Consider the following 20059-nt stretch of genomic DNA (forward strand, 5'->3'; position numbering starts at 1 on the left):
TTTTATAAGGTGCATTTGCACGTTGCATTTGCTGAATGTGTTATCTCGGCTGGCAGTGGATCTAAGGGCACCCGCAATGGGTGACTCATGAGCTAGCTCTAAGCTTTTTTTTATTCATATTTTTATTAGAAGAGTTGACTTAGAGCTAGTAGCTGACTTTTTTTTTCATATTACGAGTCATTGCTAAAAGCTAACATTATTAGAAAAGTTGACTTAGAGCTAGTAGCTGACTCTTATTGTCGTGGGTGTCCTAATGAAGGCTACGTATGTTTAGATTATCAAAATATTCTCATTCAGTTTTCAGTAACTACCATCAATTTGCAAGCAAAACAGCTATCGTCTTGTTTGTTTGGGCTTTCAGCAGTGTTTTTCTCTCGAAATAAATCAGCCAACAGTACTTTCTGTCATAGCTTATCAGCCAAACGAATAAGGTGAATATATATTTACGAGTAGATAAGAATCCACTTTTATTTTATGAGTACCATAAGGTCAACCTTTTATTTGGCAGGGTAGTCTCAATACTAAAAACTATGATGTCATGTTACATAATGACTTTCCTATGCATAGTTTCTAAACTACTATAAGAAAATAAAAAATACTTTTACTTTTGTTATGACTTAATTTTTATGCTAGAAACAACTATTTCCCTCCTAAAAAATTTGACATTAATTGTAGAATTCAAATTTTCTCATAGAACTTGTGATTCTAAATCCCTCTCTTTTCCATCTGCTAGCCTATGCAGTCCTTCAAACCTAGAACAATCCCTAATTGATAGGGGCATTCATGGTTATTTCACACACCTCTATCCTAAATAAAAATCCTAAAACGTCAAGTCTTTTTAGGAGGAAGAAGTAGGTCCCGTACTCCCATGCAAGACCCAATTTCATTTGATTTTCTTCTCACTCATATTAATTATGGTGCCACGTCAATAAGAATCCTAGGTGGCACTCCTATTTACAGTAATGTTATAAACACTAGCCGATGTGGCTCACTATGATTATAAACACTAGCTGTAAACTCTCTAGGACTGATCTAAGAAGGAAACCGAATACATGCGGCAACAATCTCAGCTGTGCATCCGGCTTATTGCATCCTAGGTGTATAGCGCCCTAAGTTATTGCAGGCGATCTCGATTGGTCGTTCATCGGTTGCCAGTGTTGTCGCTGCCAGCGTCTCGTCGGTCAGTATATATGGTGATCCTCCGCGCGGATTTCACGAACACACTGCAAAACAAGTGAAGAAAAGTGAGAAAACGGCAACCTTTTCTTCAGCATCTAAAAGAGTTGCAGTACGGTTTGGATTTGTATAACGAAGGAAGTGCAATGAAGTAGTCGCTAGCTGGCGTGCTCACCTGAAAGGCTCGTCGCCGATGTGCTTCACCTCGCCGGATATGGTGCGGTAGACCATGTGGCTCCTCAGTTCAGCGTTGTTGCTGATGCCGAACATGCTGGACAGGCGCGCGCAGAGCTCCTCGAGTGAGCCCAGCGCCGAGAGGTCAAGGTTCCTGCCGAGAGTCTCCGACTCCACAAACACCTTGCACTGCCCGGGCTCCAGCGCAAACTCAGACGGTGAACTGTCTCCAGACCGCCACAATCTCCAGGAAGAGGGCGAAATCTTCTTGGCGGCGGGACTTCCATGAGAGACGTCGGAGCGAGAGCGATCAGACGTGTTGGACGCTTTCTCGTCGCCGCTGCTGGTGGCTCGCGGCGAGGTCGGGACACCACCAGAGCCGTTGCTCCTTTTCATCTGCTCCTCGGTCAGTATCGCCCGTCCGAAGAGCATTATCGTCCCCGGTGGCTTGACGTCGTCGCCTTTCTTGGCCTCAGTTGATGGAGAGCGGGGCGTTGGGCTGCCGTTCTTCAAGTCGGTGTCGATCCTTGGCGCCGGAGGGGCTTGGTGATCGGCGGGGCGGATGCCATAGGACAGCAGGCTTTGCTCCAGGTACTTGCTGAGGTGGAGATCCGAAAAGAATGGGAGTGGGGGTGTGGGCGGGAACGGGAAGGCGGGGTCGAAAAGTTGCTGGCGCTCCGACTCCGAGAGAGTCTCCGTGTACGCCGGGGTGCGCGGCTTCTTGCGCGGCGGCGGCGAGAACCAGGGCAGGTTGGGCATGCTCGACACCAGCTCGACCCGCCACGGGCACACGCGCTTCACGTTCTGCAGGAGCTCAGGCTCGTCCCAGGTCACCTATGAAGACATGATTTACTGAACGGTTCAGAGGAAGAACGAGTGATGGCGTGTGCGTTCGATCTTTTATTTACGCGTACCTGAAGGAGTCGCCAGGGCGACAGCGGCCACCGTGCGGGATCGGCCGGCTCGACACCGGCGATGGTGCCCATGAACCAGCTGATCCGCGACAGGTCCTCCGTCTCGAACGCCATCTTGAACCGCAGGCCGGGGCACCAGGGGGACCGCATGGACTCCTTGACGGCGTCCGCACGCACGCAGAACTCTGGCGCGCTCGCACGCGGGTAGTGCACCACCTCGAACGGCTGCCCTGCGGCGGCCAGCCTCGCCGCCTCGACCACATCCTCCGCTGGGACCTTGCCGTCGGATGGACCCGCGACGGCGGCGCCCGACCTGCCCGCATTGCCGCCGCAGAACACGCGCTTGGCGCGCCGCAGGCCTATGTGGACCTTGCCGTCCTCTTCGCGCACAAAGACGACGGAGTCGCCGGGCAGGAGCTTCTTGTTGTGGACGAAGTTGCTCCAGCCGGCGGTGATCAGGTGACGGGGCGGGTTGCCCCGGTAGACATGGCGGAAAGTCCACTCGACGCCGTGGACGTCCGTGGCGGGGATAAACTGCAGGGGCGGGTCGAAGCTGTAGTCCAGCTCCGGGAAGATGGACAGCGCGCAGAGCCGCGGCACGGTGAAGCCGCCGCCGGTGTTGACGTCGGACTGCGTCAGCGTCTTGGCGAAAGACAGCGGCCTGGGCCGCCGCCGCCGCCGCTGCTGGCCGTCCCCATCCCCGCCCCTGCTCCCCTCGCCCAGCAGGGCGTCGCCCACGTCCGTCACCGGCTCCCAGGGGCGGAGCGGGACGAGGCGTATCTTGGCGTAGATGTCGTCGGTGTCGGGCTCCGCCATGAGCCTGACGGCCGCGACGCGGCACGCCACGAACGGCGGGACGACGCGCAGGTCCACGGCGGCGCCGGCCTGCTCGGCGTGGCCCTGTGGGAAGTAGTAGTCCGCGGCGCCGACGGGCGGCACGGCGCACATGGAGCCCGCGCACGCCTGCCACAGCTGCGGGTGCACGTCTCGCCCCTTGTCCTCCGGCTCCGGCGATGGGGGCTCCCGCGCCGCGAACGTGAGCGTCGTCCCGAGCCGCGTGGGCGCGCAAGTAGACATGACTGGGGGCTATGTCTAGTCCCAGGAGGAGAGCTGCTTCCGGTGAAGTATGTGGACTAACACAAGTGCTTCCGGTGAGTATAATGTACGGAAGCCGCCGCGCCCGGTGAGTGAATGAGTGGGCGGAAGCTGCGGTTGGCCGGTTGCATGGTGGGCGGGCGGTTCGGAGCGACGTGGAACAAGTCCTCCGGTCTCCGGGCAGTAACAAACCTCCGCAGTCCGCTCCGGGCGCTGTTGCAGGGGGCTCGTCTGGTCCGGCCGTTCGGACAGAAACGCGTCGTCCGGCAGACTCCCGCGCCCCAAATTCCCGCCTCGCACGTTTAATGGACCACGACGATTCTTTTTCTTCCGTGTAGGATATCGACGGGCACCGTGGACTATATATTTAGGCCTTGTTTAGTTCTAAATTTTTTTACAAAATAAGAAATAGTAGCAATTTCGTTTGTATTTGATAATAAATATTGTCCAATCATAAACTAACTAGGCTTAAAAGATTCGTCTCATCAATTCCGACCAAACTGTGTAATTAGTTTTTATTTTCGTCTATATTTAATACTCCATGCATGTGTTTAAAGATTTGATGTGATGGGGCTGAAAAAATTTACAAATTTTTTTGGAACTAAATAAAGCCTTAATGAACCTTATTGACTGTTTGTTGGCTGGACTATTTTGACTGTTTTTTTATCTGTTTCTTTTGAGAGCCAGCTATACATTTTCTAAATGACTGCTATTGAATGAATTAGTTGATAATGGTTTTAGTGCCAAAAATTACATTTACCTCTGCAGCGCACGTCGTTCTCAGACTGTTTCCAAATTAGACCTTTAATGTACTTTTTCTATGGCTGGTGCTGGTACGTATTTATTCTCACCCATACTAATTAATTTTGGCTCGTGGCTTTACCATGCGCAGCTGGTGCGAGGAGATAGTGCAGCAACATATCCATGTTAGTTACGACGCATGCACATAATGGTTTTTAATGAAAAAAGTCATAACTCCTAAACAAAATATCCAAATTAAATTTCGATTACACCATTTGATTTCTTATAATAAATCCTTCAAAACAAGATCCCACATGGATATATTTAGATAAAATTTTAATAACGAATAATTATCATATAAAGATAGAACATTTTTGTATTGAGCATGTTTAAGGTTTAAAAAATAATGTTCTATCTTCATAATAAAATATTCTAAGAACCGTATTGGTATTATAAACATGGCGACGATGTTCCATCTTCATTAAAAAATAATGTTCTATCTTCATAAGAGACGATGTTCCATCTTCGTTATAGTTAGCAAATCAAGTATCCAAATTAAATTCAGATTGCGCTATTGGATTCCTTATACTAAATGCTTCAAAATAAGATCTCAACATGAATATATTCAGATAAAGTTTTATTAATGAATATGTATTTCATAAAGATAGAATATTTTCTTTTATTATTGAATAAAGGTGGTGTTCTAGATTCATAAAACAATATTCCGCCTTCACAGAAAAATATTTTAAATTTAGAAAAAACAATATTCCATATGAAAACACACTTAAATGATTGGTATTATAATACCGATAAATAAATAAAATAAACATATAGAATTATATAATAAATAACATTACACAAGGGAAACATCATGCGTATAATATAACAAATGGAACATGGAAAAATACTACATAACATGTTGTATAAATACTACATAACATGTTGTATGAATACTACATAATATGTTGTGAAAATACTTAAAGATAATCATACAGTATCTCATTCATCATGTGTATACCATATACAATGGAATATGGAAAAAATAAAAAGCAAACATCACATGTATGTTAAGTGAACATAACTAAATACATTACGGAACATCACTAAATATATTATAGAACATCACAAATACATTACGAACATCACTCAGTACATCATAGAACACCGCATGTATACTAAGTGAACATCACTAAATACACCATAGAACATTACTAAATACATTATAGAACATCATATATATATTACCTGAACATCACTAAATATATCAAAAAAAAACATCACATGTATACTAAATGAACGTCACTAAATTCACTATCGAACATTAACATGAACATCGCTAAATACATCATAAAACATCACTAAATACAATATAAAACACCATTAAATACACTATAGAACATCACATATATATTACGAGAATATCACTATGTACATCATCATATATACTAAGTGAACATCACTAAATGAACCATCGAACATCACCAAATGCAATATAGAACATCGCCAAATACAATATAGAATATTGCATTATCAGATATATATTACACGAACATCACAAAAAAAACGTAGAACATCACAAAAATACCACACGAACATCACAAAAAATATCATAGAACATTGCATATATAACACATGAACATCATAAAAAATCATAGAACATTACATATACTACATAAACATCATAACATCAAAGAACATGGTATTGTATACCACATGAACATTGCAAAAAACATCATTTTACATCACATCTCATGAAATATAGAAAAGAAAAAAGTAAATATAAAAAATAATTAAGTAAGATAAAGTAGAAAAATAAAAAATCTATAAAAACATAAAGACAAAAAAGAAATAAAAAAATAAATAAAACTAATTAATGATAGTAAATAAAAAATAAAATAAAAAATAAAATGGAAAATTGAATGAAACAGAAACAAAAAATAATATCACTCGCTTCCTATGGTATTAGTCCACTAAAAAAATTAAACAACCACCATAGAATCAATATCAAGACGTTTGTAGCGTTTCAATCACATGCATGCATGTATTCCATAAAAAATAATCTAATAAACACCTTTATAACCAGCACTAAATTAATGTGTTGCCAAAAGAAACAAAAAAAATGAATGAAATAAAAAATGAAAAAAAGAAAGGGAAAAAATGAAGCACAAAAAGAAATAAAAAAATAGAGGAAAAAATAAAAGAAAGATAAAAATATAAAATAACATAAAAGAAAAAGAAAAATAAATTGAATCTATAAACATGAATTAGGGAAAAAGAAAAAGAAAAAACAAAATAAAGAAAAGAAAAAATACCAAGAAAAAACAAATAGGAAAACAAAAAAAAAATAAAACTATACAACAACGGGCAGGAAGGAAAATGAAAAGATAAAGAAAAATAAAATAAAATAAGAAAAGAAAAAAGAAAAAGAAATAAATAAAAAGAAAAAGAAAAAGAAAAAGAGAAGAAAACTAACAGTAACGATCGGGAGGGAAAAAATAAAAGAAACATAAAAAGAAAGAAAAGAAGAAGAAAAGAAAAGGAAAGAAAAAAGAAAAAAAAAAGAAACGTACGTACCTGATAAGCCGTCGCGCGCGCGGAAGTCATTGGGCGGGAATCGTCGGACGGGGTCTCCGGTCCGAACGTTCGGACCGGAAGATTTCTGGCTGTTGCCCGTTGCTTTGATTTGCTACTGTTGGTTATAAGATGGTTACAATTACGGCGCCACAAATTTAACAGGTAAAAGTAGCATTCATCATCATCATGTTTATATGATAAAGCAGGCGGATTGACTGAGATATGTACCAGCAAAAGATATCACTTCCTAGCAGCTTACCACTTCTGTTCTGTTAACTGAATGTTAGGCCTTGTTTACTTCCACCCCCAAATCCAAAATTTTTCAAGATTCCCCGTCACATCGAATCTTTAGACGCATGCATGAAGTATTAAATATAGACGAAAATAAAAACTAATTGCACAGTTTGGTCAAAATTTACGAGACGAATCTTTTAAGCCTAGTTAGTCTACACAAACAAACGAAAGTACTACAGTGTTGCGAAATTTTTCGCTTCCGGAACTAAACAAGGCCTTAATTGTGACCATTGTACCCTTGCCAGAACTGATTATATGGCTACACTCCAACTCCCATTCCAGCAGCAATGTAGCTGCGCTGCAGCTTCCGTTTCAACAGCATTATAACAGGATATAATAAAACAATATCTTTAGTAGGATATAATAGAACCTCTCAGCAAAATATAACACAAACGTTTAACACAAATTTGCCCCAGTTTTGCTGTCATTTCATCAATACCATAATAGCAGGGTACAATTAATTTTTAGCAGTACCATATTTACACGATCCCTAGTTACACATATAGAGTGCACAAAAGACCACAGTTGACCAGCCATGCTCACACACAAAATAGATAAGGAAGCTAATGTTTCTAGCTAATAATGAACCTTCGATTAATTTCTCCAGGTGAGATAGATGCCATCCTTCTGGTTGTAGGACCTGGGCTAGTTGGAGAAAGAGAAGACATGTTTCTTGTAATTACACCAGGACTGGACATCACCTTTGGATCAACCACAATTTGGAATGGCGTTCAACATCAACCATGGAGACTTCAACTTCAGATTTGGATTTCCTAAGAAGTACAACATAAGTTAGATAGGGTACATAATGCATTACACATCAAACATATTATTACAGTGGGATCCCTATTACAGTTGTTGTAATTCAGCTTAAGTGGCAGTACAACCCTTCTCTATATGTCCAAACTGAAAGCACCTTTTGCATTGATACGGGCCTCTTTTCCCCGCCTCTCCATTGCAGACTTCTTTCCGAACCACAGTTTGAAATATGACAATTCAATGTTGTAGTGTTTCTCCAATCTTTTCTGTAACTTCTATGCACTCAAGGTTTTTTTTCCTTTTTCTTTTCCTTTTTTTTGGTTGACTTGCTTGCCTTTCATTATCAGCTGGCCGAAGCCTCAAACATGATCAAGTCATACACGCACGTCAGAGTTACATGCCATGTCTCCAAACGATGTGAAGCAGACACTTGTTTAGCTAATATATGTTATGTGCTACTTTATTACATGATCTACTAACAAAAGAAATGGAAAACTCCTGGAAGGCAAGACAAATCTCATCGATCTCCTTCAGAATAGGATCAATGACTGATCGTTGTGACTCCTTTTTTCTCCAGAGCTGCACAAATTGAAGGCAATCGGTCTCCACTGCTACTCGCTGCAGCCCAAGCCACGCAGCAAGCTTCAGACCGTCTTGCATGCCACTGCCTCCATTGAACATGCATCAAAAGCTCTCTCATACCAAGTAGCTTGGCCAGTTTGGAAGACACCCGTTCATCTCTGATAACACACAACAAAAAAATGCAGCATCCGTGTTCAGCTTCACCCAGCCCAGTTCCAGTCGCTTCCATGTTGGTACATCATGCACTCCACTGGGTTGACCGAGCTGATGTCCCAACTGCCACAAGTCAAACGCCGTTTCTTTCGCCCAGTTCACCGCCTGCTGGACTGTCATCGATAGCTCGCCATGCCGACGTTTGTTGCGCATTATCCACAATGCCCACATGCCGCACATGATAATAGCTTGATCCATTTTTGGACAAAGCTCCAACATCAGGTCAGTCGCCCATGTCTCTGCATTTGGATTAGGAATCTTTACCTTGGTTGACGCTCTGGTTTGACTCCAGAACTAGAGACATTTGGATTAGGAATCTTTACCTTGGTTGACGCTCTGGTTTGACTCCAGAACTGCTTGGCTACCATGCAATCAACTAGAACATGTTTCATTGACTCCTCCGGGTCTCCACATACTTCACAAAAAGCTACCGGTTCCACATGTCTCCTGCATAGGATCTGTCTCGCTGGCAAAAGTTCATGTGACACTCATCACCTACTTTTGGCGGAATTTCCAGCTTCCAAATCTTCTTCCAAGGTCCATCATCAGACGAGCTTGGCTGCTGCACAAATAAAGCTTCAGATTTCCTTGTAAACACAAGTTTGTAAGCTGATCTTACTGTGTAAACCCCAAACTTTTCAGGTTCCCAGGCCCAGAAATCTGACTGTGCCCTCCCTCTCAGCTGTCTCAAGATGGCTTCTGCATCAATCGGAAAGAACCGGTCTAGGATCAAGGCTTCATCCCACAAACCATTATCTAGCAACAACTGAGAAACTAGGGCTGGATGCCTGTCCTCTCTGGGGGTGATCGGCCGCGCCCCAAAGTGATCCAAGATCCAACGATCGCCCCAAATATCAGTGGATTCTCCGTCGACAACTCTTTTAATCAAACCATGCTGCAGAACCTTGCAACCAGCAAGGATCGCCCTCCACGTACTGGCATGTTTCATTCTAGTAGCACACATGGAGTCTGTATCATGGAAATACCTTCCTTTCAGGACTCTCGCACATAGGGAATCCGGCCTGGTGATGAGTCACCAACCTTGTTTCCCTAGCATGGACAGGTTAAAGCTCCTAAGATCCCTGAATCCCATGCCTCCTTTGCTTTTCGGCTGGTTGAGCCTCTCCCAACTCATCTAGTGCATATGTCGGTTATCAGCTAAGCCAATAATTTGCAACTGGAGCCCATCTTCTTACAGATGTTGATCGGCAAAAGAAAACAACTCATGGAGTATAAGTTGGAACCGCCTGAACAATTGATTTGATCAACACCACTCTTCCGGCACAGCTGGCCTTCTTTGCACTCAAGCTGTGATCCTCCTTTACAACATTTTTCACCCTTCATCTTGCTTGTACTGGAACACGTTTGAACATCCAATTCTGAGAGTTTGACAACTATGAATGTGTTGCCACCATGTAGTTTCTTTGCAAATACTTCTGTTAAAATATGGAGCAGTATCTTTCTCTAGATCGATGATTGAGTACTCTTCTGAATCAACAAGCCAGCTTACTGTCCTACACCAACTGTACTCCTTTCTACCATCCCGCATAGTGAAGTAAGCATTGACAGTGATTTGTACTCTACATGTACTCCTGCGAGAACAAATGTGATGCCAATCAACAACAAATCCAGGTCCACATCCATCATACCAACATAATAGGTACAATTTGCAAGAAATTACAGGGGGTCAGAAGAAAGGAGAAAGTTCTTACCCATCTGGCGTCTCAAAAGGATCCATACTGATAACGGAAGCATGTGCCTGGCCGAGTCCTCAGCCCAACGGGCGGCCACGACGCACGCGGAGCGAAGGCGCAGTGCGCGGCCAAGACGGAGTCATGGCGCAGAGCGCGGTCACGACGTGCATGCGCACGATGTAACGGCACAGACGGCCGAGTCTTCCTTGTATGTAGGATCGGGAGACTGAGAGCTGAGCGCCACCTGATGTATAAGTACCTGAACCAGTGAATCAATACAGATCGTGGCTTGTGTCTATTCTTCTTTATGGTATCTATTAGCTCGGCTGATCCCCTGTGAACACCCTCCTCTAATCTTCTTCCTCTTCCGCTGCTCACTCCTCCTCCACCGCTGCTCACCAATCACCATGGATAATGATGACAATCCACTCTTCGCGTTTGCCTACTCTAACCATGGCTCTCCTTCCTCTGCTTCCAGCGCCTCGTCTGCCTCCTTCACCGCACCAGCAGCTCCACCCCATCAGCCTCCCTCCGCGTCCGCTCTCATGATGGTGAACATCAAGTCCCACGTCCCGGTGGTACTTGACCTTGTCAATCCAAACTACCAAGAGTGGCGCTGCTTCCTCGACTCCGTCATCGGGAAGTTCGGTCTCCTCGGCCACATTCAAGGCGCCCCAACAGCTGCTCAACGCGCTGATCCGGACTGGGTGATGAAGGACCAGTGCCTCGTCAACTGGCTCTTCAACACCATGTCGCGCGACGTCATGCGCATAGTCCGCGTTCCCGGCGCCACGGCCTTCACCATTTGGAGCCGTAGTGGAGCAGTTCCGCGACCATCAACTCCATCGCGCCGTGTACCTGGGGGCTGAATACCGGAGTCTGCACCAAGGCGAGCTCAGCATCACCGACTACACCGCCAAGTTGAAGGAGCTCACCGACGCTCTTGGCGACCTCGGCCAGCCCGTCTCCGATGCGTCGCAGGTGCTGAACATGCTGCGGGGTCTCAACCACAAGTATCGCCACTGCATCGCCACCATTACCTCCACGCAGCCCCCTCACACCTTCCTCTCCGCTCGCTCCTTCCTCCTGCTGGAGGAGCTCTACGCCACGCAACATGACAAGCTGGCGGCGCAGCAGGCCATGGTCGCCCAGAGCAGCCGGGTGCCATCCTCCACCGGCGGATCCTCGTCGCACCCTGCACCTCCTCCGGCACCTACATCAGCTGGACCGAACCACGGCGGATCCAACGGCTCCAACCGCAACCGACGCTGCGGTCGCGGGCATGGAAACGGCACCGGTGCGCCTGCCGCGCCACCCGGCGGCTCCTCTACAACGCCGCTTCCCGAACACTCCGTGGGCTGCGGCGTACCACCCATGGCAGGGCATGGTCCAGGCGTGGCCCATGCCCTTTCGGCCTCCTGCTGCTGGCGTGCTCGGCCCACGGCCTGGAACGCCGCCTCAGCAGGCCTTCTACGCTGGGGGCGCTCCTCCCGGCATGTACGCAGGATACAACCCGCCACCGGCCTACGCCCCCGCGTCCGCCGAGCCGAACGCCCTCCTCGCCGCGCTCGCCAACGCCGGCGTACCTCCTGCGGGCACGAGCACCTCCGACTGGTTCATGGACACCGGCGCCTCTTCACACATGGCCTCCGGCACCGGTAACCTCAACCAGCTACGCCCCCTCTATTCCTCATCTTCTGTCACGGTGGGCAACGGCGCCCGTATGCCCATCACCCACCTCGCTACATCCTCCATTCCCACCTCCTCCAGCCCCCTCTCTCTCAATAATGTCCTCATTACTCCTTCATTAGTTAAAAATTTGATTTCTGTTCGCTCTCTAACTCGTGATAACAATGTCTCGGTGGAATTTGACCCTGATGGTTTCTCTATCAAGGATTTGCACACCCGTCAGGAGAAGCTCCGCTGTAACAGCCGTGGCGACCTCTATCCACTTCGGCCACCACACCATCATGCTCTTCATGCCTCAGCCGACCTCTGGCATCAACGGCTAGGTCATCCCGGGCGTGATCAACTCGCTGCAGCTCTTCGCATCTTCGACTTCGCCTGCACAAAGTCCACCGCTCATGTTTGCACTGCTTGCCAATTAGGCAAACACGTCCGCCTCCCTTTTTCTTCATCAGAATCCATTAGTTATTTCCCCTTTCAATTAGTACATTCCGATGTTTGGACTTCCCCTGTACCTAGCGTCTCAGGATACAAATTCTATTTGGTTATCATAGATGATTACACCCATTATGTTTGGTCGTTCCCATTATTGAATAAAGCTGATGTTGTCCCCACTTTTCTGAATTTTTGCGCCTATGTTCAAACTCAATTCAGACTACCCATTGTCGCACTACAAACTGATAACGGGCGGGAATTCGATAACTTCACCATGCGCCAATTTCTTCAGAGTCATGGGATAGCTTTCGCCTCTCTTGTCCTTACACTTCAGCACAAAACGGCAAGGCCGAGCGCATCTTGCGAACGCTGAATGACAGTGTGCGCGCAATGCTCCTACATGCCTCTGCTCCTCCTCAGTTCTAGGTTGAGGCCCTAAACACTGCCACACACTTGATCAACATCCGGCCGTGCCGCGCCACCGGCACCATGACTCCCCATCAGCTTCTATTCGGCACTACCCCCACCTACAATCACCTGCGTGTATTCGGGTCCCTGTGTTTTCCTAACCAAACGGCGACTGCGGCGAACAAGCTCTGTCCGCGCTCAGTCCCATGTGTGTTTCTCGGATATCCTGCAGATCATAAAGGCTACAGGTGCTACGACGTGGCAACGCAACGCGTGATCACATCACGACACGTCGTCTTCGACGAGCTCCAGTTCCCCTTCCGCCAGGCGAGCCAGCCGCGCGAGCCGTCCACGGTGGTCATCCGCGACGTCGACCAGATTGTGGCGCCCCAGACCACTGCTGGTCTTGGCGACGCACGTCTACCCAGGCGGCGCATCATCTCCGACGGCACGCACAGCTCCGACACGACGACCGCGCCGCCGTCCTCGATCCAGACGGCGCCCCGGTTTGACGACACACCGACGTCCTCTTCGACGTCGTCCTCGGAGGAGCGAACGTCGACCGCACCGTCCACAGCTACATCACCCACACCATCGGCGCCTCGGTTCGACGCCACACCACCACCTTCCTCGACCTCGTCCTCCTCGGGCGGCACTGCTTCGTCAACACCACCTCCAGTTGCTGCAGTACGACGACACCCGATGGTGACCCGCGCCAGGGACGGCATCCACAAGCCGAACCCACGGTACGCCATGACCGCAGCTGCACCAACAGTCTCGCCGATCCCCACGTCGGCGCGGGCTGCTCTACGCGATCCAAACTGGAAGGCGGCCATGCAACAAGAATTCGACGCTTTGCAGGCCAATCACACTTGGCGGCTCGTTCCACGACCGGACCGTGCAAACATCGTCACTGGCAAGTGGGTGTTCAAGCACAAATACAACCCTGACGGCAGCCTTGACCGCTACAAGGCACGATGGGTGGTGCGCGGCTTCACGCAGCGCGCCGGAATTGATTTCGGCGAAACCTTCACTCCAGTAGTGAAACCGGCGACCATCCGAACCGTGCTAACACTCATCGCAGGTCGCCGGTGGCCGGTCCGACAGCTTGATGTCTCCAACGCCTTCCTCCACGGTCATCTCGACGAACGGGTCCTCTGCCAGCAGCCGATTGGCTTTGTTGATCCAACACAGCCCGACGCCGTATGACTCCTGTCCAGGTCCCTGTATGGCCTGCGGCAGGCGCCGCGAGCCTGGTTCACAAGGATCGCGGGGTTCCTACACACCATCGGTTTCGTCGCAACTCGATCAGACTCTTCATTGTTCGTACTCCGTCGCGGCTCATCGACAGCGTACCTGCTCCTGTACGTCGACGACATGGTGCTGAGCGCGTCATCCGACGCGCTTCTTCAGGACATCATCGCCAAGCTCCAAGCCGAGTTCGCCGTCAAGGACATGGGACCGCTGCACTTCTTCCTCGGCGTTGATGTGCGACGTCGCGGCTCCGACTTCTTCCTGTCGCAGACCAAGTACGCCGAGGAGCTACTCGACCGCGCGGGCATGATGAACTGCAAGCCAGCGGCAACTCCGATCGACACGAACGCCAAGCTGTCCTCCACCGCCGGGGCTGCAGTTCGTGATCCGAGTGAGTACCGCAGCATCGCCGGGGCACTGCAGTATCTCACCATCACGCGGTCTGACATCGCCTATGTCGTTCAACAAGCGTGCCTGCACATGCATGATCCGCGCGACAGCCACCTCGCCATCGTCAAGCGGATCCTGCGATACGTCCGGGGAACCACGGCCTACGGCCTTCATCTTCGTGGAACGACGTCGACACCCACCATCATCGCCTACTCGGATGCCGACTGGGCCGGCTGTCCGGACACACGAAGATCCACGTCGGGATACTGCATCTATCTCGGCAACGCCCTCGTCTCGTGGTCGTCGAAGCGACAGGCCACGGTGTCCCGCTCGAGCGCGGAGGCCGAATACAGGGCTGCCGCGAACGCGGTGGCCGAGTGTATTTGGCTACGACAACTCCTCGGCGAACTCCATATCAACGTTCCCAGCGCCACGATCGCGTACTGCGACAACATCTCCGCCATCTACATGAGCAAGAATCCGGTGCATCATCGGCGAACCAAGCACATCGAGCACGACATACACTTCGTGCGGGAACGCGTCGCGTTCGGGGATCTCCGCGTCGTGCACGTTCCAACCGATCAGCAGTTCGCCGACGTAATGACCAAGGGCCTGCCAACTACGACGTTCAACACCTTCCGGTCCAGTCTCACCGTCGGGCCACCCGACGCTGTCACTGCGGGGGGGGGGGGGGGGTGATAACGGAAGCATGTGCCTGGCCGAGTCCTCAGCCCAACGGGCGGCCACGACGCACGCGGAGCGAAGGCGCAGCGCGCGGCCAAGACGGAGTCATGGCGCAGAGCGCGGTCACGACGTGCATGCGCACGATGTAACGGCACAGACGGCCGAGTCTTCCTTGTATGTAGGATCGGGAGACTGAGAGCTGAGCGCCACCTGATGTATAAGTACCTGAACCCGTGAATCAATACAGACCGTGGCTTGTGTCTATTCTTCTTTACATACAGCTAAATTCAAGGTTGATTACTCAGCACTGGTACCAATTCGAGGTTGATTAAACAGCACCGGTAAAATGGAAAAGCTAGGATTTAATAAAAACGAAAGAAAGATGGGAAACGAATAAGGGAAAGCAGCAGCAATGGAGGTAGGGCACACGAAGTGGTCACCTGAGTGAGGTGCGCCGGTGGGGGGCATGCCTGTCGGGGAGGCGCGGGGTTAGGGATGTCGAAGACCACGGCGTCGAGGAGGCCCCAGAAGACGCGGCACCAGTGCAGGGGAGAGCGGGGCCTTGAGCGCGGGCGGTGGCAGAGCGCACTGGCGGGGAGCGCGGCAGGGAGGCCGCCGAGGAAAGGCGCCGCCGGCCGGCGGTCGCGGGTTTCCCTTTCTCTTCTGTGCTCTTCTCGACGGGCGCTGTTAACGTCCGGTCGGCCGGACCTAAACCTCGCGCCGATAATTTTTCCGCGCTCGCCGATAATTTTTTTTGGCGAGCGCGCGCGGGACGGAAACAAGGCCACATGCGGGAACGAGATCATGAAGTCGACCGAAGCGATTTGTCTCTGCAGTCGCTGTGCATCTAGCCGTTCACTGCTATCTGACGGTGGAGCTAGAAGTATGCAGTTCCCCACTTGGCTTGCTGGGCCGGCCCAATATCAGGCACGACGCACGTATAGGCGTATAGCTGCTGCGTCGGGGCTCAGGTCTCTGCTTGTGCTCTCCATCGGTAAACTGGTGCCGAAATCTCTACACTTGTCTCGTCTATTGCTCTCCATCAACTGGCAAACTATTCTATTACTCTCCATCAACTGGCAAACTACTTGCATCTAATTTTCAGGAGCAATGACAGATGCTGTTATTGGTAAATTCCAGTAGTACAGATTATATCCCATATGCACTCAGGAGTATGGCTCAACAGCCTCCTTGGCCATATTACTAAAAAAAAACAGGCTCCTTAGATATCATGTTCAGATAGTTTTGGTTTCCTAGTTCTATGTAATTAACCATATGAAAGTTGCAAGTTGCAGACTTGCTGTAATATTTTGAGCAGCCATATGAACTTGGAGTAATCAGCAATATCTTTTGTGGATTTCATTCACAATATCATTCCAGAACTTATAGCAGTGTAGCACTTGAATACACAATTGATAGCCGTATGTAAGCGCATTGCAGTTTACTTCCATCACAGAATCTTTTACAGTCCACCGATATGCTTGTCCATAGGATGGCAGGGGCTGCTGCCACGAATCCTAAGCGTCGCAGTGGTACAGGTGTGAGCGCCGACGAGGTGAGGAACGCCACTGCCACAACAAGCCACGCGCCAGGAACGCTTGCAGCGACGACGCTCGACGGCTTGACCACAATGGCGGCGATGGTGAATGGGAGCGTTGGCGAGGTGGAATCCCTGCTAACGTGCCATGCCGCTAGATCAAGAAGGAGAGGGGGGCGCCGGCGAGGTACTCCGAGCGTCCTGGCGGCGGTCGGTCGAGAAGAGGAACGCTGACGTGGCTATCAGTGACGGCGGCGGAGTCTGTACGAGTGGCGTCTAGGGACAGGGAGTCACAGTCACTAGCCCACTGGGCTGATATGGGCCGGCCCGTGAGATTGGTTTGTTTCCAGTTTGTTTGACGCACGGTTGGATATGAATTGGACGGCTCGGATGCGTGACTGGCTGACTGCAGAGACAAGTCGTTTCTATCGACTTCAGAGGATCTTGTTCCCACATGCGTCGTTCGGCCCGCGTGGGACTGCGTGGTTCGGCTCCACGGTGCGTCGCTCTCACGGTCACGGGCCTCCCCGCCAACGATGCTCGCTCACGAATGCATATAAAGACGACAAAAGGAGAAAGAAAAACGTCGCAGAAAAAAATTACAAATTAGGGAAAAAAATAGTATGTGCGATGATTGGCGTCAAAATGTATCACGAGTAAATTAAAGAAGATGGAAAAATAAAATAACAAATAACAAATGCTATAAACATGTTGCTTGGTCTAAAGCCAGGGTGGGCTCAGATCATTCTTCTTTGGTGCTTGATACTGCAGAACGGAGAGATAATAAGGCAAAATACTTTTATTTTCAGGAAAATTGGATTGAGTCAAAGGATTTTAAGAATTTAGTCAAAGATAAGTGGTCTGATATAAAATCTTCTTTTACTAGTAACTGTTACTCTTTGGATGTCTCGCATGGGTGCATGCAAGCCTTAAGGAAATACTTAAGAGGATGTGACTTAAGGAATAAGGGAGCTCAAAAATTGGTTAAGCTTGATCTCACTAAGAGAGTGGAGGAAATTGATTTGATAGCTGAACAAAGGCTTCTTACTATGGGAGAATGGGAGAAAAGAATAAAATTAGAAAATAAGATTGAGAGTTTGGATAGGCAGGAGGATCTTCAATGGAAACAGAAAGCTGGGGAAAACTGGGTGTTACTTGGGGATGCAAACACTTGTTTTTTTTCATCAATTTAGTAATGGCAGAAGAAGGAAGAAGACTATTATAGTACTGGATTCAGAGAGTGGAGACATAAGGGGGCATGAAAATATCACTAATCATATAGTGGATTATTATAAACATCTTTTTGGTCATAATGATCCTTGTTACTTGAGGTTGGGGGAAGAGTTTTGGCCCCAAGAGTTAAGGCTAAATGATTCTGAAAAGGAAAGTCTAATCTGTCCTTTCTCTATGGAAGAGATTAAAGGGGTGATTATGGAGATGAAAGAGAACTCTGCTCCTGGACCGAACGGGTTTAGTGTTAGTTTTTTTAAGAACTGTTGGGAGGTGATCAAAAATGATGTTTGGAGGATGTTTTAGGACTTTTGGGAAAAATAAACTGGATATTAGAAGGCTGAATTATGGGGTGATTACTTTGGTTCCTAAAACAAAAGATGCAAATACTATAAAACATTTTAGACCTATCTGTCTCCTGAATGTTGATTATAAGTGGTTCACTAAAGTCCTGACTAACAGGTTAGTTCCTGTGACTAAAAGAATAATTGGTAAAAACCAGACTGGTTTTATTAAAGGAAAGAATATTCTTGAAGGGGTTGTGGTTCTTCATGAGGTCCTCCATGAGCTTCATAAATCTAAGGCAAGGAGCCTAGTCCTAAAAATAGATTTTGAAAAGGTTTATGATAGAGTACGATGGGATTTTTTGGAGAAAGTTATGGCAGACAAAGGCTTTCCTTCTAAGTGGATTGAGTGGGTGATGAGCAATGTCAAGGGTGGCAAGGTGTGTATTAATGTCAATGGGGAGAGAAGTGGATATTTTAAAACTTTTAGGGGGTTAAGACAAGGAGACCCCCTTTCTCCTCTCCTTTTTAACATTGTTGCTGATGCTCTTGGGGTGTTGCTACAGACTGCTATTAGTAAAGGCCATCTATCTGGTGTTTTAGAAGACTTGATTCCAGGGGGGTTTCACATATTCAGTATGCTAATGATACAGTAATCATGATTGAAGCTACTGAAAATTCTATTAGAAACTTAAAGGTAATTCTTTACTGTTTTGAGTGGCTGACAGGGTTAAAAATCAATTTTAATAAAAGTGAGGTTTTTTGTCTTTGGAGTCACACAAAAGGAAAAAGAAAAAATGGCTAATATGTTGAATTGTGTGTTAGGAAATTTTCCTATGAAATATCTTGGGGTACCTATTAGCTATAAACATCTACATATAAATGCTTTTAGCCATTTAATTTAGAAAATGGTTAAAAGGTTGGACCCTTGGAAGGGCAAATGGTTGACCTCGCGGGGGGAGGCAAATTTTAACTAATTCATGTCTGGGTTCCATACCTCTTTATTGTATGGGGTTTTACCTCCTTAAAGATGGGTTGCATAAAAAGATGGATGGGATCAGAGCTAAATTCCTTTGGCAAGGTGCAGAGGATAAGTTCAGATATCATATGGCCAAGTTTGATATGGTGTGTAGGCCTAAGGACCAGGGGGGTCTGGGAATTATTAATACTAAAATAATGAATGATTGTCTTTTAGTGAAGTGGATTTGGAAAATTTACCAACAACCGGATGAACTTTGGTTTAAAATTCTAAAGGCTAAATATTTGGGGGAGAAGGATTTTTCAATTCCAAAGTGACAGGAGGTTCACAGTTTTGGAAAGGGCTACACAGTGTGAAACACCTTTTTAAATGGGGGCTGTCTTTGAGGTGGGAAACAGTAGAATTTGCAGGTTTTGGGAAGACAGCTGGATTAGGGATGCTCCTTTGAAGATTGTTTACAATGATCTTTACCAGTTGGTTAGGGACCCCATGATTCATGTTGCTGACTGCTATGAGGAGGGTTCTTGGGGCTTAACTTTTAGGAGATGCTTGTCGGTTCAACAGTATGATCGTTGGTTAAGTCTGTTAGAGTTATTGAATGGCTGCTCCTTAACTGATAATAGAGCTGATAGAGTGATGTGGGCTTTAGAAAACAGAAAGATGTTCACAACAAAATCTCTTTACCGTTTTCTGACTGATGGGGGAGTTAAGAGTAGAGTTGCAGGCCTTCTTTGGAAAAGCAGGGTGCCTTTGAAGATTAAGTTTTTCCTCTGGCAAATTCTCAATGATAAACTACAAGTAGCCGTGAACTTGGTTAAAAGAGGGTGGAAGGGTCCAATAATCTGTTGTCTTTGCAATTGTGTTGAGACGATTGACCACATTTTTTTCGAGTGTCACTTGGCTGTTATGATCTGGGAAATGTTAAAAGAGATCTTTCATCTTGACTCTTATCCTAG

The 20059-nt window shown here is 47.4% G+C and overlaps 4 protein-coding genes across 4 annotated transcripts; 2 read left to right on the plus strand and 2 right to left on the minus strand.

The window, feature by feature from the left end:
- On the minus strand, window positions 1142–3341 carry LOC8074178 (auxin response factor 10). Its single transcript, XM_021453578.1, has 3 exons — window positions 2265–3341; window positions 1352–2184; window positions 1142–1223 (listed from the first exon to the last, which is right to left on the minus strand). The coding sequence occupies exons 1-3, from the start codon at window positions 3339–3341 to the stop codon at window positions 1142–1144; spliced, it is 1992 nt and encodes a 663-aa protein (XP_021309253.1).
- On the minus strand, window positions 7364–7964 carry LOC110432768 (the record flags this gene model as incomplete). Its single annotated transcript, XM_021453579.1, has 2 exons — window positions 7364–7701; window positions 7844–7964. Coding segments are annotated over 2 exons (282 nt in total), but the record flags the coding sequence as incomplete, so codon positions are not given.
- Window positions 10624–12145, plus strand: LOC110432769. Its single transcript, XM_021453580.1, has 4 exons — window positions 10624–11029; window positions 11106–11603; window positions 11722–11937; window positions 12111–12145. The coding sequence occupies exons 1-4, from the start codon at window positions 10624–10626 to the stop codon at window positions 12143–12145; spliced, it is 1155 nt and encodes a 384-aa protein (XP_021309255.1).
- LOC110432770 (uncharacterized mitochondrial protein AtMg00810-like) lies at window positions 14123–15088 on the plus strand. Its single transcript, XM_021453582.1, has one exon. It carries the CDS (start codon window positions 14123–14125, stop codon window positions 15086–15088), a length of 966 nt encoding a protein of 321 aa, XP_021309257.1.

The sequence above is a fragment of the Sorghum bicolor genome, chromosome 2 (genome assembly GCF_000003195.3).
Source record: "Sorghum bicolor cultivar BTx623 chromosome 2, Sorghum_bicolor_NCBIv3, whole genome shotgun sequence".
NCBI lineage: Eukaryota > Viridiplantae > Streptophyta > Magnoliopsida > Poales > Poaceae > Sorghum > Sorghum bicolor.

Coding starts and splice junctions, on each gene's coding strand:
- LOC8074178 (XM_021453578.1), bottom strand. CDS start 3,341: ATGTCTACTTGCGCGCCCACGCGGCTCGGGACGACGCTCACGTTCGCG. Junction 2,185..2,264: donor CGCCCTGGCGACTCCTTCAG/GTACGCGTAAAT, acceptor ATGTCTTCATAG/GTGACCTGGGACGAGCCTGA. Junction 1,224..1,351: donor ATCGGCGACGAGCCTTTCAG/GTGAGCACGCCA, acceptor CTTGTTTTGCAG/TGTGTTCGTGAAATCCGCGC.
- LOC110432769 (XM_021453580.1), top strand. CDS start 10,624: ATGGATAATGATGACAATCCACTCTTCGCGTTTGCCTACTCTAACCAT. Junction 11,030..11,105: donor GGCCTTCACCATTTGGAGCC/GTAGTGGAGCAG, acceptor GTCTGCACCAAG/GCGAGCTCAGCATCACCGAC. Junction 11,938..12,110: donor CACGGTGGGCAACGGCGCCC/GTATGCCCATCA, acceptor TTCTCTATCAAG/GATTTGCACACCCGTCAGGA.
- LOC110432770 (XM_021453582.1), top strand. CDS start 14,123: ATGGTGCTGAGCGCGTCATCCGACGCGCTTCTTCAGGACATCATCGCC.